The sequence below is a fragment of the Trachurus japonicus genome, chromosome 6 (assembly GCF_045865225.1).
Source record: "Trachurus japonicus isolate A0001 chromosome 6, Traja_1.0".
Lineage (NCBI taxonomy): Eukaryota > Metazoa > Chordata > Actinopteri > Carangiformes > Carangidae > Trachurus > Trachurus japonicus.
Window position 1 is genome coordinate 23,323,806 of NC_140912.1, and position 14,685 is coordinate 23,338,490.

General features: G+C 43.0%; 1 protein-coding gene across 2 annotated transcripts in view; it reads left to right on the forward strand.

Moving 5' to 3' along the window:
- The window catches only part of necab2 (N-terminal EF-hand calcium binding protein 2), a 105,454-nt gene that overhangs the window by 20,094 nt on the left and 70,675 nt on the right, over positions 1-14,685 (forward strand). For both annotated transcript variants that reach the window (XM_085779892.1, XM_085779891.1), the window contains exon 3: positions 13,184-13,292. In XM_085779892.1, coding sequence (XP_085636018.1) covers positions 13,184-13,292 — 109 coding nt within the window. The remainder of the gene's footprint in view (positions 1-13,183; positions 13,293-14,685) is intronic.

The window sequence follows — 14,685 nt, forward strand, 5'->3', positions numbered from 1 at the left end:
CTGCAGCTCTATTAATAATTACCTGGCTGACGCCGTGACAAGCACCGACCCTGTCAAACTCTTTGCGAACTAAACTGCTGGGTGTGATCGTGGGCGCTTTCTGTCGTCTCCAAACATCTGGTTTGTTGGTTCTGGTAAAAAAACGCCTCATCTGAAAACCTTGTGACTGGCCCGTCGGCCCAGACTGTGGAGTTGACAAGCTGTAGTCAGTAATGAGGACACTGATGCTGTTACTGTTGTTGTGAATGGAGCTGCTTGACGTATGTGAAGGTTTGGGCTCCGGTGGGACTGTCTCACAGGGCGATTAACTTTGTCTACAGTGTTTACAGCGTCAACACCTTAAACTGCAGCTCGGGAGCGATGAGACATCTTTATTTTTCTCCTCCATTTTTATCTCATGAGACTCGAGGATTAAAGACGCTGTCAAGCTCCCGGTTTAGGGCACGTCATCATATACTCATTACGTTTTACATAACTATGCTAATTACTCATCAGTAAAATTGATTAGTTACATCACTCATCTCTTTGTCTCTGTTGTTCAGTGCCATCCTGTCACGTCTTCTTCACTTAAATAGGCAACAATCAATACTTTTAAAATAATTACTTATTATATGCAGTTTGAAAACAATGTGAAATTTTTTTATTTGTAGTGATGATCGAAGAGAGACTTAATCATCATGAGATGTAGCAATCAATCAATTAATCAGTTTTATTTATCTGCATTAATGTCAACGTTCATCTCCGCACTCTCAGGTCAAAGTGTTGATATTTAAGTAGCTACAGGTTAAAAGGTCAAGATTAGTTTGTGATGAGCACAAACTTTTCTCCCATGGTGGAAAGTAACTAAGTACATTTACTCAGGTAAGTAGAGATATGCAACATCCAGTATAATCACCAAAAAATCATGTACTATTAGGGATTAAGAGACCTATCAAAAGTATTCCATCTTTACCAGCTGCAGCATTAAATTGCACCAATATTTAAATAAGAACATTTTTTTATTGTGTTGTGAAAATTTTTAGGCCTGAGTCAAAAAAACAAGACCATTGAAACATCATGTGCAATGATTTATTCTCTATAGAGAAGGGACACAACACAGAACTACACAGCAGTCAAGTATCTTAGGGTTGTGCCCACTGAGCAGTGGTTGCAGACCCTTCTTATACTCCATCCTACAGTATGCCTCTGGTTATCTCATTCCCAGCCATAAGATGAGCTCACATAGGCTATAAAACAATCAGGGTGCAATACTCTGTTAGTGTTAACCCCAGTTGTTGCTTAACTTTAGGAATTTACAACACAGATTGGTCTCAGAGAAGGTTATACAGAGTTCATCCTGTTACATCCTGCTACAGAAGGTTCAGCATACCAGGGTACAATTGGTTAACACTGATCATAATAGGACTCCATCAAAATTTCCACCACAATTGATTCTTATTTGTTCTATCTTGGTAATTGAGGCTGAAATCAAACTGAGGACTTTTAAAATGGATGAGCTCCCACTCACTCCACCGCCAGTGGAGATGATCCCTGTGTAATTAGAGGCATTAAATTGTAGCATCTCCTTCATGCTAATGTTTAAAGTGGTTTTGTTTCGAACAAAAGGAGATATCTGGATGTTTGTGATGGTAACAAATCAGTCCATTAACATTACACAACATTACATTAACACAACATGGACATCTTCCCTGGCAAGAAGCTCGTTAATCTGCGGAGCCACCAGGGCACCGTGTGATCACATTACACCGAGGGCCGACATGACACACGGGGACGACCTTGTTTAGCTTGCTGACGCTCTATTATCTGCCATTAAACACCATCATGCTGCATTAAAAAAGCGCCGTTGTGGGCCATGGTAGTCAATTACTGCCTGGTGAAGTACCATATCTGGCTGTAACAGCGTCCATTAAACACCATTTGTGCAAATGAGGGCTCCCCAAAGGGCTGATTGAGGCAGGAGAGACTGCCAATGGCTTTCAGATGGTAGGATGAGGCGGGCACCTGAATGCATCATCCTCACCAGCGCTCTGACATGCTGCTATTATCTGCCATCACCTAGGATTACTCATCATTAGGATAGACCCACATGTGCATATGTACAGACAGACAGACACACACACATCCTTCTCCACACCCATTGTGTTGTGTGCAGTGCAGTCACACTTATAATAACATTATTATGTTCAGCCGGCAGATTGATGATGATTACATATCATTCCACTCTGCGTTAAGACAGAAAATAGATAAGAGAGACTGATGAACATGTTCTGTGGCTCATCTCTTCATCCAGACAGACAGATAGACAGACTGACGGCGTATTACACCAGGGAACTGTCTGTCACAGAGAGACGATCATATCCTTCTCATTAAGACAAACTATGACCCATCTCTGTGTTTATTAAAGATTAGGAGGGTGTTGATGATTCCTCTGCTCCTTTACAAAGCAGCTTGTTCAGTTTAGACATATCGTACGCTGCGCCACGCTGGTGTGCATGAAATTTAACTGCGAGTCTGTCTAGATATTTGAATGCTGTCGGATGGTTGTGTGTGTGTGTGTGTATGTGTGTGTGATGCACCGTTAGCCCCTCGAGGGCCTCGGTGCCACAGAGGTAGAGCACTAAAACTTGACAGACATTATATTTATTGTCACATTTGCTGTAGAATTGTTGTCAGGGCATCACAAATATACAGCAGCCGTCTGCCTGCTGCTCTGCACGTTATTGCTTCATTCATTTCAGTGCGCTGTGAAAATCACCTTGCAGAGGCGAGAGATTTGCTTGAGGTGAACTTTATCCATCCAGCTTGTACTTACTTTGATCATTTTGTCAAAGTTACATTATTATCACATTAAAAATGAATGTCTGTGCAAGCAAGGGCAATTTCAATCTCTGTGTTAGAGACTCTAAAATGCTCATGTCTGAGGAAAGAACCAATCAAATTTGCATGAATCCTTTCTATGATGGAAATGACTGATTATTACCTGTATTTTGCATCTCATTTTGCAACACCATAACTTTGTAAATGTTCTGGTTTTTAGCAGGTACCGTTTACTGTAGGTATTTGGTGTGCACAGAGCATCCCGATGGCCTCAGGCTTTAAGATATTGATCGTATAATTGCAAAGTCACGGGTTTGAGTCCAGCTGAGGACCATTGTGGCGTTCCCTTCCCCCCGTCTCTCTCCTTTCATTTCCTTTCATCTCCGTCTGCACTGTTTGCTCATAAAGCCAAAAAGAACTTTAAAAAACCGGAGCTCCTACTAAGCAACAAAAGGGAACTGATAAAGAAAAAAATAGTACTAATAAAAAGGCAGAGACATTTTCAGTGTGATGCAGTATCTTTGTGATACAGTAAGCCGAGAGTCCGTGCAAGCTGATTTACATAATATACTTAAGTGAAAGGAAACCAAACACTGCCTGGAAGAAAATAAATTTAAAGCCTGTAGTAATTAGATTCATTTCAGTTAAAGAGCTAAAATTCGCAAAGCTGTTGATTTGGCCTCCTTAACTCATACACATGGAGCAATAATGCTGATCTTCCACCAATTTAAGTGTAAATGTAGCTTTGGAGGAGTGCAGTAGTTCAAGGGCTCTGATTTATTCAAGCATGTGACCTATAAAAGCGAGATAAAAAGGTGCAAAATATGTTCTCTTTTCAAAAGCACAGTAAAGCAAAGAGGAATGACCCTTCTTTGTTGTTTTTTTAATTTAAAACCAGATCCTCACACACTGCGGATCGGATTCATCACTCAGACTCTTTATTTTAGTCGACCAGGTTGAGAATGAATAGAGGTGAAACCTTTGTCTCCGGTGAGCTCACTCTTCTAGTCGAGGGGAGTTGATGATGACCCAGTTTTGCAGAGCAGTGGCATGATGGTCTTATGTTGCCGTCACGGTACCTGGTGTCAGGGTTTATCTCCCATCCAGAGAGAGCATCACTGACTCCACCGAGTTTTAACTGGACATCTGAAGCTCCAGCTAATACCTGACACGGTTGTTGCCAGAGGCTTTATAGCTTCGTTCATTCTGACAGTGCTGTTGCCGATCATAGGTAATAAACAGTCTGTGTTATTGTGAATGGCTGCGTGTCGTCGTTGTGGGACCAAAACCGGTCGTCAGTGGTGTAATATGTAAAACCAGCGTCTCGCTCAGTGACAGTTTCATAGGTGGATGCCTGCGGTCCCCAATCAGCCAAGGAGCTGATTGGTTGGAAAGTAAGACACAGATGTGACTGTTGTTTAAATCAATGCTTCATCGGGGAGTGTTCAGTGAGATCCTAAATTACTGTGTGTGTGTGTGTGTGTGTGTTCGTGTTCGTGTTCCAGGTGGGCTGCAATGATGGATAGGGAGAAAGGACAAGAGCTGACAGCTCAGTGAGAATCACTTCTGTTCCTGATCTATCAGATGAAACAGCTCCCTGGCAGCACACGCGCACACACACACACACACACACACACACACACACACACACACACACACACACACACACACAAATGCGCACACACACACACACCCTCTCTCTCTCTGCTGCTGATAAGAATTATTTTGGAAAGAGAGATCATTTAGACAAAGAGAGGAACACCAGCTCTTAGAGATAAATCTCTACCTCTCACTGACAAAGCGAGTGATGGTGATTGAGGAAGTAATAAGAGAAAGAAAAAGGGGAAAAAAAGAGAAACACAAAATTGGTTTAAAAGTGAGAGCGAGAGCAGGAGATAAGGAAACAAAAGTGGCTGTGTGTCTTTGTGTGTGTGTGCGTGCGCAAATTGTGTGTTAATGGTGCACAGAGGGAGAAGGCGATGGTGATATCCTGAGCCTGAAAGGTTGGTCAAGTCCCCTCTTCTTGTTGCTATGACAACCCATCATGTAGCACCCCCCCACCAACCCCCCCACCCACCCAAAAAAGATGACAAACAGTAAGAAAGACACAGAGAGGAGACCGAGACGCTGAGAGAAAATCCAAGAGGAAAATTATTAAAACAATGCGAGAACTTGTGTTAGACAGATTGTGTGTGTGTGTGTGTGTGTGTGTGTGTGTTGTGTGTGTGTGTAGTGTGTGTGTGTGTGTGTGTGTGTAGTGTGTGTAGAGTAGCAATGAGTCTCCTCAGTTCCTCCTTGGTCTGTGTGCTGCTGTGTGCAGGATGTGGAGCTCAGCAGGAAGAGGGAAGTGCTAATTGCTTCTCTTTAGTCTGCGGTGAGAAAAGAGAGAGCAGTTAGCACAGTGGGTCCACCACTCTGACCGGTTCCCCTCACTCGCTCTCTCTTTCTCTTACACACACACACACACACACACACACACACACACACACACACACACACACACACACACACACACACATACACACCATGCACTGTACTGTAGGTTTGGATCAGTGAACATCTCATGTGGTAAACTGTGACGTCTCTGCCCCAGAGTGTTCATCCTCGGCCCTTTTCCTACTGTCTTGATAGCGGAGGAGACACGTCCTCCCTCGGTGCCGGTCAAACAGGCTTCACTTATACTGATACAAATAGACTGGTGTTGTTCCAGAGCAGGGATTAGTCTGTGCCCCGATGTCGGGAGAGGACGAGGACGAGGGGGAGGGGACTGGAGGCTCGACTGAACCCCGAAGCCTGCTGGACTTTTGAGAGGAGCTGGGCCACGTTCAGATCAAAAATAGCCGAGTGTTTAAAAAAGAAAAAGAAAAAAGAGAGAAGCACAGTGGTCGGCATCAGTTTGGTCGTGAGGTCTTATTTTGGACATGAGCTGCTGAATCAGTACTCTTCCTCAACCCGATGTGCATATAACTTGAATTATGAACGAACAAGTCAAGGGTTTCAAAGCAGCTGTTCTCTGTGAGTGCTGTGGGTCGCGTCTGCACTGGGATACTGGGATATATACACAGCCTCCAGAAATGACTCGTATAACCTCACACTCTCGAGTCTGACACTGACAGAAGCTCTCACCATCTCCAGTCTGACCAACTCAAAATATAGAAGCATTACAGACAGAAAGAGCTTTTTACAAAGTCACTCCAGCTCCATGAGTGGCTGAACTACACACACTGGCCACAGAGTCATCGTTGACTCTTTGCTGCTGTTTTCATGCACATTTTGATTCATGTTTGTAGACAGACCTACAAGTCCTTCAACCTTATATGTTGCTATTTTACCCTCTTAGACGACTCGTACAGTTTGAGTGCTCCCTGAAATACTGCACCTACAACTCCAATCGACCTTGGTTGTCTTTGGTTACTGTAACAAACTCAGCAGCTGTATCGGTGTACAGATAATTGCCATGGTTGCTGAAATATCGGTTCTGGCTTCATTAGCTTTAGGGCACTAAAAGTGGACTTGGTTAGTTTCAGTTAAACGTCACAATTTTGTTAAAGGGACAACGAGGAGTTTCTATTCGGTTATAAAAAAGTCTCACGTTAATGTGGATGAATCTCCGCTACCCACACTTGTTAATGGGCCCATTTTCGATAAATATATCGTTCTGTCTCTATCGTTATTTTGTTATTATTAGTGGTGGCGGAAATGCTGGTCGAGCCGACCAGCGTTTCCTTCGTGGCGAGTCATGAGAATAACGCAGCCGAATCGCCGTTTATGGTCGGAACCACGACGGTATGTGATCGTCTTTGAACCTCTGACTTTAATTCTTGATGAATGAAAACATGAGTCTGTCTTGCGCCGGTCAAAGAATTTCACGGTGCGCGCGGAGGCTCACAAATGTAGTGTGAAAACGCTTCGCTTTTCCAAAACTCCTCGTTGTCCCTTTAATACTCCTGCATAAACATGTTTCATCCAAACATCGAACCTCATTCTCTCCTCCATGAAATGTCCTGTGTCCTTCCACCTCAAGATCCTCCTCTCATGGACTTTGCTGCTCTACTTCACTGCACTTCTCCTTCTGCTGCTCTTGTCATAATTACCACAGCCACTAGATGTTACCCTGAAAGAAACATAACTACAGGTCATGACAACCTGCTGAACAAATGACCTATGGGCTTGTTTTTTGTTTTTTTGTATTTTTTAAACCAGAGGACAGTGTCAGACAGACACAATCTCCAAAAAAACATGTTGGTTTGACTGCAGCTTCAGTGGCTTGTGGTTGTTGTGGCGTGCACGGTCTGGTCTGGTCAAAGTAAAACGATTGGGTGGTGATAGTTTGTTCACAAATCATTTTTCCATTTGGACACATTTGAAGTAGAAGAGAAGGAACTGAAATCAGATCTTTCATGGAAACATAAAGTGAAGCCTCAGAACAAAGGAAGCTGCAATCTGTTTGATTTGAGTGATTTTTATTCTGCTTGGTTGCTTTTGCTGTTTCTTTTTTTTTTTTTCTTAACTTAAATCAATCAACTCACAGCAAGCTCACAAACCTGTTGTGTTTACAAAGGTGAAGCACATTTTGATTTACTCTTGTATTAATTCACTGATGTTAGGCAGCCTGGAAATGATGGGGTGCGTCGATGGCATTTTCACCGACTGTAATTTGCAACACTACAGATGGCACCACAGTTATGTAGATCTGCCTTTTTCATTATTGGCTGAACAAAGAGCTTTTTTTTCTAGTTGCCTGATTTCCTTTGTGGTAATTTCAAAATGAACTTTGATGGAAATGCCATCCTGTTTCTGACACCACCCCGGGGTGTTAAAATGACACTGATGAGATTACAAGGTAATGGAGCAGGCTTAAATTCATTCGGGATGATGGTGGGGAATGATTTGTTTTAAACAGCTTCAAATCAGCTGATATGTAGTCGCTGTTTAATTCATTAAGAAAATATTATCCTCTATCCCCTGTTAAATAATATCACCAGATGTGGAAAGGCTGTGACAGAGGAGTAGCCTACAGTACATTAGATTATACTTACAAAAACAAAGCAGCAGGTTGTAAAATGACCAGTGTCAGCACAAGTAGGTAAATTTACTCACAAACAATTATCTTATTCAGTAGATCTGACTCTTTTCTGATTGAAAAACAAACATGCAGAGGCAGCAGGCAGGTCTTCTCCTTTAACTTTGGCTCTGATTCGGTGCACAGTGCACTATTTTTGAAGTTTGCTCATTTGCTCTTCTCTCCCATGGGATGAGAGGAGAAGATCGATGGTGCTGGGATGGGTTCCCATGTCATCGATTTTTCCCCAAATCCCAAAAGTAAAAGGAGGGCCGGCACCTGTAGCATACAGCTAACTAACAAAGAGAGGTGTGTCTCTTGCTAACAGGAGCTCACTGGGGACTCTCTGCTTTCAACAGCTTGTTCAAAAAGACATTGGGTTGGTTGTTAGAAGTCTCTAAAGCTAAAAAGAAAAAGAAAAAAGAAAAAGTTGGCAGCGCTGCAGGCAGTAGATGCCTCCCAGCTTATAGAAAGTCTCTGTGTGAATTCACTTTGATTTAACAGTAGGTGGCTGGAGGACTGGTGATCTAACGTCATGGCTCATATACCGTAGTACTCAGCTAACGGGTAACTTTATCACTCAGTCAGTCACATACATTTGTTTTAATAGTGCTGACTTGTGGACCAAACAACAAAGCAAATTAATAAACACAATCAGCGAAAGAAGGAAACATGTACAGTTTGTGACATAAAGAAAAAATGTTGCAAATACAGAATCACTGTAAAGCTGTAAAATAATAACATGGAGAAGGTGGCAGAGCCAAGATGCAGAAAATAAGACCCACCTGTTTTATTTCTGTCACAGTACAGTCTCAGTTAAAGCCACAGTGCCCATCATGTGTAATACTTCTCCATCACTATTAACACAAGCTCCCCTGCAGTTTATGACGGATGTTTTATACAAAGCTGCCCAGTGCGGCTTTGTTGCTGTTCCGTCTCCTCAGGTGAATCGTATTCCCTGTTTGTTTCGCTGCGTTTGGAGTCTTTTTCATTTTTGCATTAACACAAGGTCTTGTACCACTAATCTACAAGACCCTGGTACAGCATGATTAAATTATGGAAATCTCACTCCCAAACACACACACAGTGCATGAACCCAATCACAGCTACAAAGAGTGAGGGCTTAGGTAGAGAACCTTTTGGCTGACTGCACCTTTTTTTATTCTTGTTCTTATTTGTTTTCTACAAATGTATTCAATCAGACAGTGGGCTGTTTTTATATAGGTCGTTACTTTACAACCCATAATGTTAGAAGAAGGTAAACCTAAACATAAAAGCTAAATGTACTACACATTACTAACTTTAGGTAGTACACATTCAACCCTGTTATATTATTAAATAATCGGATTATTATTATTACTGTTGCATTAATGTGTTATATGACATTTTGCTGTTGTATTTAAAATAGCTTAATCCACAAAGTGACTAAAGCTGTTAGAGTAAAAACTACAGTACAACATTATGGAGTAGAACTATGGAGCTGTGTAAAAATCAACTTATTTGTATTCCCCCACTGGCCTCACATCACATATACATCACACCCCAAAGTAGGTGGTGAAAACTGACTGGAGTGAAAATACAAACAGCCGCTGCTGTAATTCAGCCTTTATATATATATATAGAGAGAAGCATCAAGAGCGTAACTTATTTTTATTATTTGCTCCAAATCCTGTGTTTTGCAGTTCATGCACTTTAAACCATTGGCCTCTGAAGGATGACAGGCATTTCCTCCTCCGTGCTCTCTTTAACAAAAGGTGCAGGTCTTAGGTGAGCTGCAAGGGTTTATTTACACTGGAGGATGTGAGTATTTTGATGACATGGGAAATAAACTGAATTTATTTCATACCCTGTTGAAATTGATCCAACCTTTTTCTTTTGTTTTTGGTCCGCTCTTCCACCTCATCTCTGCTCTAAGGTGTTTTCCAGTGTTTCTCCCTCTGTTAAACTGTTTGGGACAGTAGAATAATAGTAGTTTCCAAAATAGCTGATCCACAGTGTCTCTTCTGGGCGAGGAAGGAAGGAAGCTCTGGATATTGTTGAGCAAAGAGTGTTTTTGATTTTTTTTACCATGGGTTGCTGTACAGTACATCACTTTTAGTGGAGCTTTGTTAAATGAGTAGCAGGGTGAATCGGTGGTGAAAGAGCCTGGACTCAAATAACAGGACTCAGCTGCAGCTTGCAGCCAGGCGTCATGGCTGGATGGATGCAAAAAGAGAATTTACCCGTGGAAAAGAAAGAATTATTAAATCACATCACATGGGCTGGAGAAGAAACACATCTGTATCTGACAGTGGTCGAGCAGCGGCATCCACCAGGAATTAGAGGAGCTGTAGTTTTTTGTTAGACATGTGTAATTTGGGAGTATTTCATGCTTTAGGAAATGGGGTTAGCCTGCTATCTGCTTTGCTTGAGTAGCATGTGTGTGTGTGTGTGTGTTGCTGTGTTTCTGGTGTGTTACTGGAGAATTCCTAAGTGGGTCTAACCGGGCTAGCTGGCTGCACGCACGAAAATTGGGTCACTGCTGAATTAAACACCAGTGCCTCTGCCTTCAGTGTTGCTTCGCTGCTGCACCAGAGAAGGGCAGGTTGGAAATAAGTCATGGACGCAAAGTCTCTGAATAAACAGCTCGGTCCGGGAGCGAGCTGGGACACCGTGACTGGTGCTGTGAACACAAGAAGTGGCATTTCAGAAGTGCGCCTCAAACAAACATGCCTTCTGTCATGGAAAGGTTATGCCAAGTGTCAGTGAAAGAAAGCCATTTGTGACAGCCTCTCTTATTGTGCGCCGCAGAAATCAACACGGCACAGCATCTGAGAGCCGGCCTCCGCTTTGTGTTCCTCTAACAAGGAGCCTGAAGAGAGGAGGGATGAAATATATGGAGAGACAAGAAGGGAGATGGGGAGGAGGGAGGAGAAAAGCCAAGATGGGACTGTGCTGTTTGTGGAGCTAAAAAAAAGTTTTTCTTTGTTTTGGCAATTTGGAAGTCTGTTTCAAAAACTGTGTGAAGTCTTTTCTCCGACGTGGTCAAAACTTGAACCCAGGCAGAAAGTGAAACTCACTGTGTCTCTCACTGTGCTGGACGAGTATCAACGTTGGAAGAGAGAAAAGAAAAGAAAAAAAACAGAACAGAGGAAAGAAAACAACAGCATACGGAGGAAAAGAGGCAATAAAAATGAATCAAGTCTCGGTGTTAAAATGAGAAATTCATAAACATAAGCTTCCCTAATCCTGCAACTGGGAGACAACAGAGGGAATATATAAGGCAGACTTAAGAGCAGCACATTTGAATTCAGTCCCTTTTGTAAGGCTGCAGTGCCCCCCACCCCTACTCCCCTCCTCGTCCCTGTGGTTTCCCAGCTCTCTGCAGCGGTCCCATAGCTGGAGCTGCTGCATCCAGTCAGCCACACTCAAGGACAACCACACTTTGAGGGCAAGGGAATGAATATTTGATATCTAGCGCTGCATCATGTGGCGAGACAGACAGTCAGGCATACCAGAGAGCAGATAGTCAGAAACCGTGAATAACTACCACCCCCCACCCCTGCTGCTGCTGTAGAGCCCCCAGACCACCTCAGGAAAAAAACCCATACTGGACGACACTTTAAACTGTAAAAACTGTTAAACTGTTTTTAAAAAAAATTGGTTTAAGAAACTCTGCAGCTTTAGTTGTAATTATAGATGCAGAATAAAAACCTGTCAGTGAAGTCACAGCCCCTCATGTGGTCACCCAGGGTCCCACTGCATCCTCCAGAAAGATCTAATTATCTAAAAAACATTACTGCTGGTGTGAGATTGGACGATAGACTCCGAAAATAAAGAGTTATGTATTTTTGTGCTACAAGTGCATTTTTCACAGAGGTGCCATTAAAAGGGTTCATAATGGCCCCTCATGAGACTGTGTTGCATATGAAGCAAACAACTTCTTTGTTTCTGAGGCTCTTAGCAGCCCCTCCCCTGAAAATCATTGGTTTTAACTTCTCACCTTGTATTGTTGTAGTACTTTGTCACTGATGTGTGATGAATATAATCACAGGTTTCTGAATATGAGAGAGAGAAAAGAGAGTTATGTAAAGAGAGTTTTTTTCATTCATTCATTCATTCCATTCACACAAGTAGGTTAAAAGGTCTGCAGGTTGAAAAGATAAGCTCTTAGTAGCGGTGTGCAGGTGCAGACAGATGGAAAAAAGCCTGTTTGGTGTAATAAGAGTGTAGAATAAGAGTGTAGACCCAGCTCAGGTGCAGCTGACACTATTAAGCATCAGTGATGGGTTGTTTCTATAAAGTAAAGTAGGTGGGGAATCTACCTGAGGTTCTGCTAGAAAGAACAGACACTTTGAATGTAGTTCAGCTCCTGCTGCTGCTGCTGCTGCTGCTGCTGCTGCCCAGGTTTGTCCTGTAAAAAGGAAACAAACTCGATTGATCTGTCCCTCTGGTGCATTTCTTTTATTTTGAGCATGGGGAAAGTTATGTGTTGGTGAAGCCAGGCATCCAGACTTAAACTCTGGTCCATATACCAGTATTTCACCCCCAGTACTCAGGGATCTAGGTTCTGTCTTTACCCCATGACATCACTGTCGGGTTTGATCACAGCTGCAACACCTGTGTGACCTGTGACCACACCACTCGGAGCTGAAGCAGACCTGAAAGCATGAGGATCAGTCAGATGATTATCATCAAAGTTCTTACAGCTGATCCTGAAGACGCCACGAATGTCAGTAGCTACAGCAACGAAAATGTAAAGACGATGCGTCGTCTGAACATGCATCAAATTCTTTGGTTATCCATCAAAAAATATTTCAGTCCGGATCAAAGCAGATGAATGAATCCCTGAGAGACTGACAGTGGAATCACTAGAACTATGTACAAAATAGTTCTAGTGTGGACAGAAATCCCAAATTGATTTATAAAAAGCCTTGTAACCCAACAGCAAAGGACTGTGGTTGTGATAGCCACACTTTGAATCTAGTCGTGACTTAAAATCTCAAAAGGCCAAATAGAGCCCATGTTGGTGTCAACTGAGCTTCAGCAGGACGATGATTATTGAGAGGAAAACAACATGAGCAGGTGGAGCCAGAGCTTCAGTGATGAGCTCGCTGATTTAATTTGCTTTCATCTCCTTTAAACACAACTGACAGGAGAAATTAGTTACATGATAATGGCTTGAAACTCACAGCTCCACGTAATAAGGCTGTGCATTGAGTGTTTTTGTCCTGGGATCTTTGATGGAGCTCAGGACTCATTCTGAGGATACACCCCACAGCAGATCATTTCATAATAACGTGTGTGTGTGTGTTTCTCCCGCAGATGACGGTAAGCTGTCTCTGGACGAGTTCCAGGCTTTCTTCTCTGACGGCACGCTGAATGAGGACGAGCTGGAGAAGCTGTTTCACACCATCGACTCTGATAACACCAGGTCAGCACTATACTGCAGCACCGCCGGACTGTCGTGTGCTTTTCAGTGTGTGTGTATGTTTGTGTTTGTGTGTGTTTGTGTGTGTGTTGCCTCCAGCATGCAACACCGCTGTTCGTGTAGCTGCATGAAATAAATCTGCATACACCACTTGTGCATTTTTGAGTTAGAGTGGGTTTGCTCGCTCCACCATGACTTTTGCTTTTGATCACATCTCACTATCAATTATGAAAAGTTTTCCAGCTGCACAGCCTCAGCACCATGCTGTTTAGCTGTGTGTGTGTGTGTGTGTGTGTGTGTGTGTGTGTGTGTGTGTGCATGCTTAGGTAAAAATGTACAGAAAGTCATTTATGCTGCAGCCAGGAAATGTCACCTCCAGTTCTGAAAGCTCTTTTATGGGGAACCTTTTGTACCTGAGCCCTTTACGTTAAGTGACACTTTCCATATGAAAACGACAGAATAAAAATATCATAAAAGGAGATGAGATGAAAAGACAGTGTAGGAAAATAATGAAAGAGTAGTGAAAACTGAGGATTGACCTGTTTTTACATCTTTCACCTTCTCTTCTTGTCATTTATTTCTGCATTAGTCATTCTGTCCCCCCAGGACATTAACCTTTCTTCGGCTGTCGCCCCCCCCAGGACACTGTGTTGATTGGCTCTCATTAAATCAGTTTATTGACTCTTTATAAGCAGCCAATCAGCTCATCCAACCTGTAATCAGGAGAAGTGTGCTGACACAGTGGGATCTGAGTAATCAAAAGACCGGCTCTGTTAATTTACACAAGCTCCGAATCCTGCAGGTCCTCGAATAAAACCGAACCAAGCAGAACAAAAGCTGACCTTTATGGTTGTTGTAGAATTGAATTAGGCTCAATAAGTCCTCCGCCGACTGGGCTCAGATATTAGTGGTGAATTTTTCCCTTTTCAAATCAGTGCAGGAAGTGAACCATGCAACGGCTCTTGCTGCCATTTCTCTGGCGTTATAGCCACCTCACCCCTTTTGGAGACACTGGTGCTTTATAAATCTTTCTCACTGCAGTGGATGCAGTCAGAAAAGTTTCTGCTCATTGGGTGGAGTGAAGCAGACTTGGCAGCTGCATGCCAGGCCTCAGCATTATCATGTGACAGCAGATAAGGTTATTGATTGGTCGGAGTAAAAGCTGAAATGACGGCGTAAGCGTTTCCTGGTGAAGCAGGAAGTTGATGGATGGAGAAAAGGGACGGAGCAGGCAGAGACGGAGCGCTGCCCGGCCTCCAGTCATTCATCTATCTGTCTCTGTCACGTCTCCTCCCATCTCCACCTCTCTTCCCCTCTCAGGCAGTTTGTGACAAGGCTGTCCTGTGTGCACACGCTTGTGGAGGTGAACAGAGCATGAACCTTCAACTGATATCCA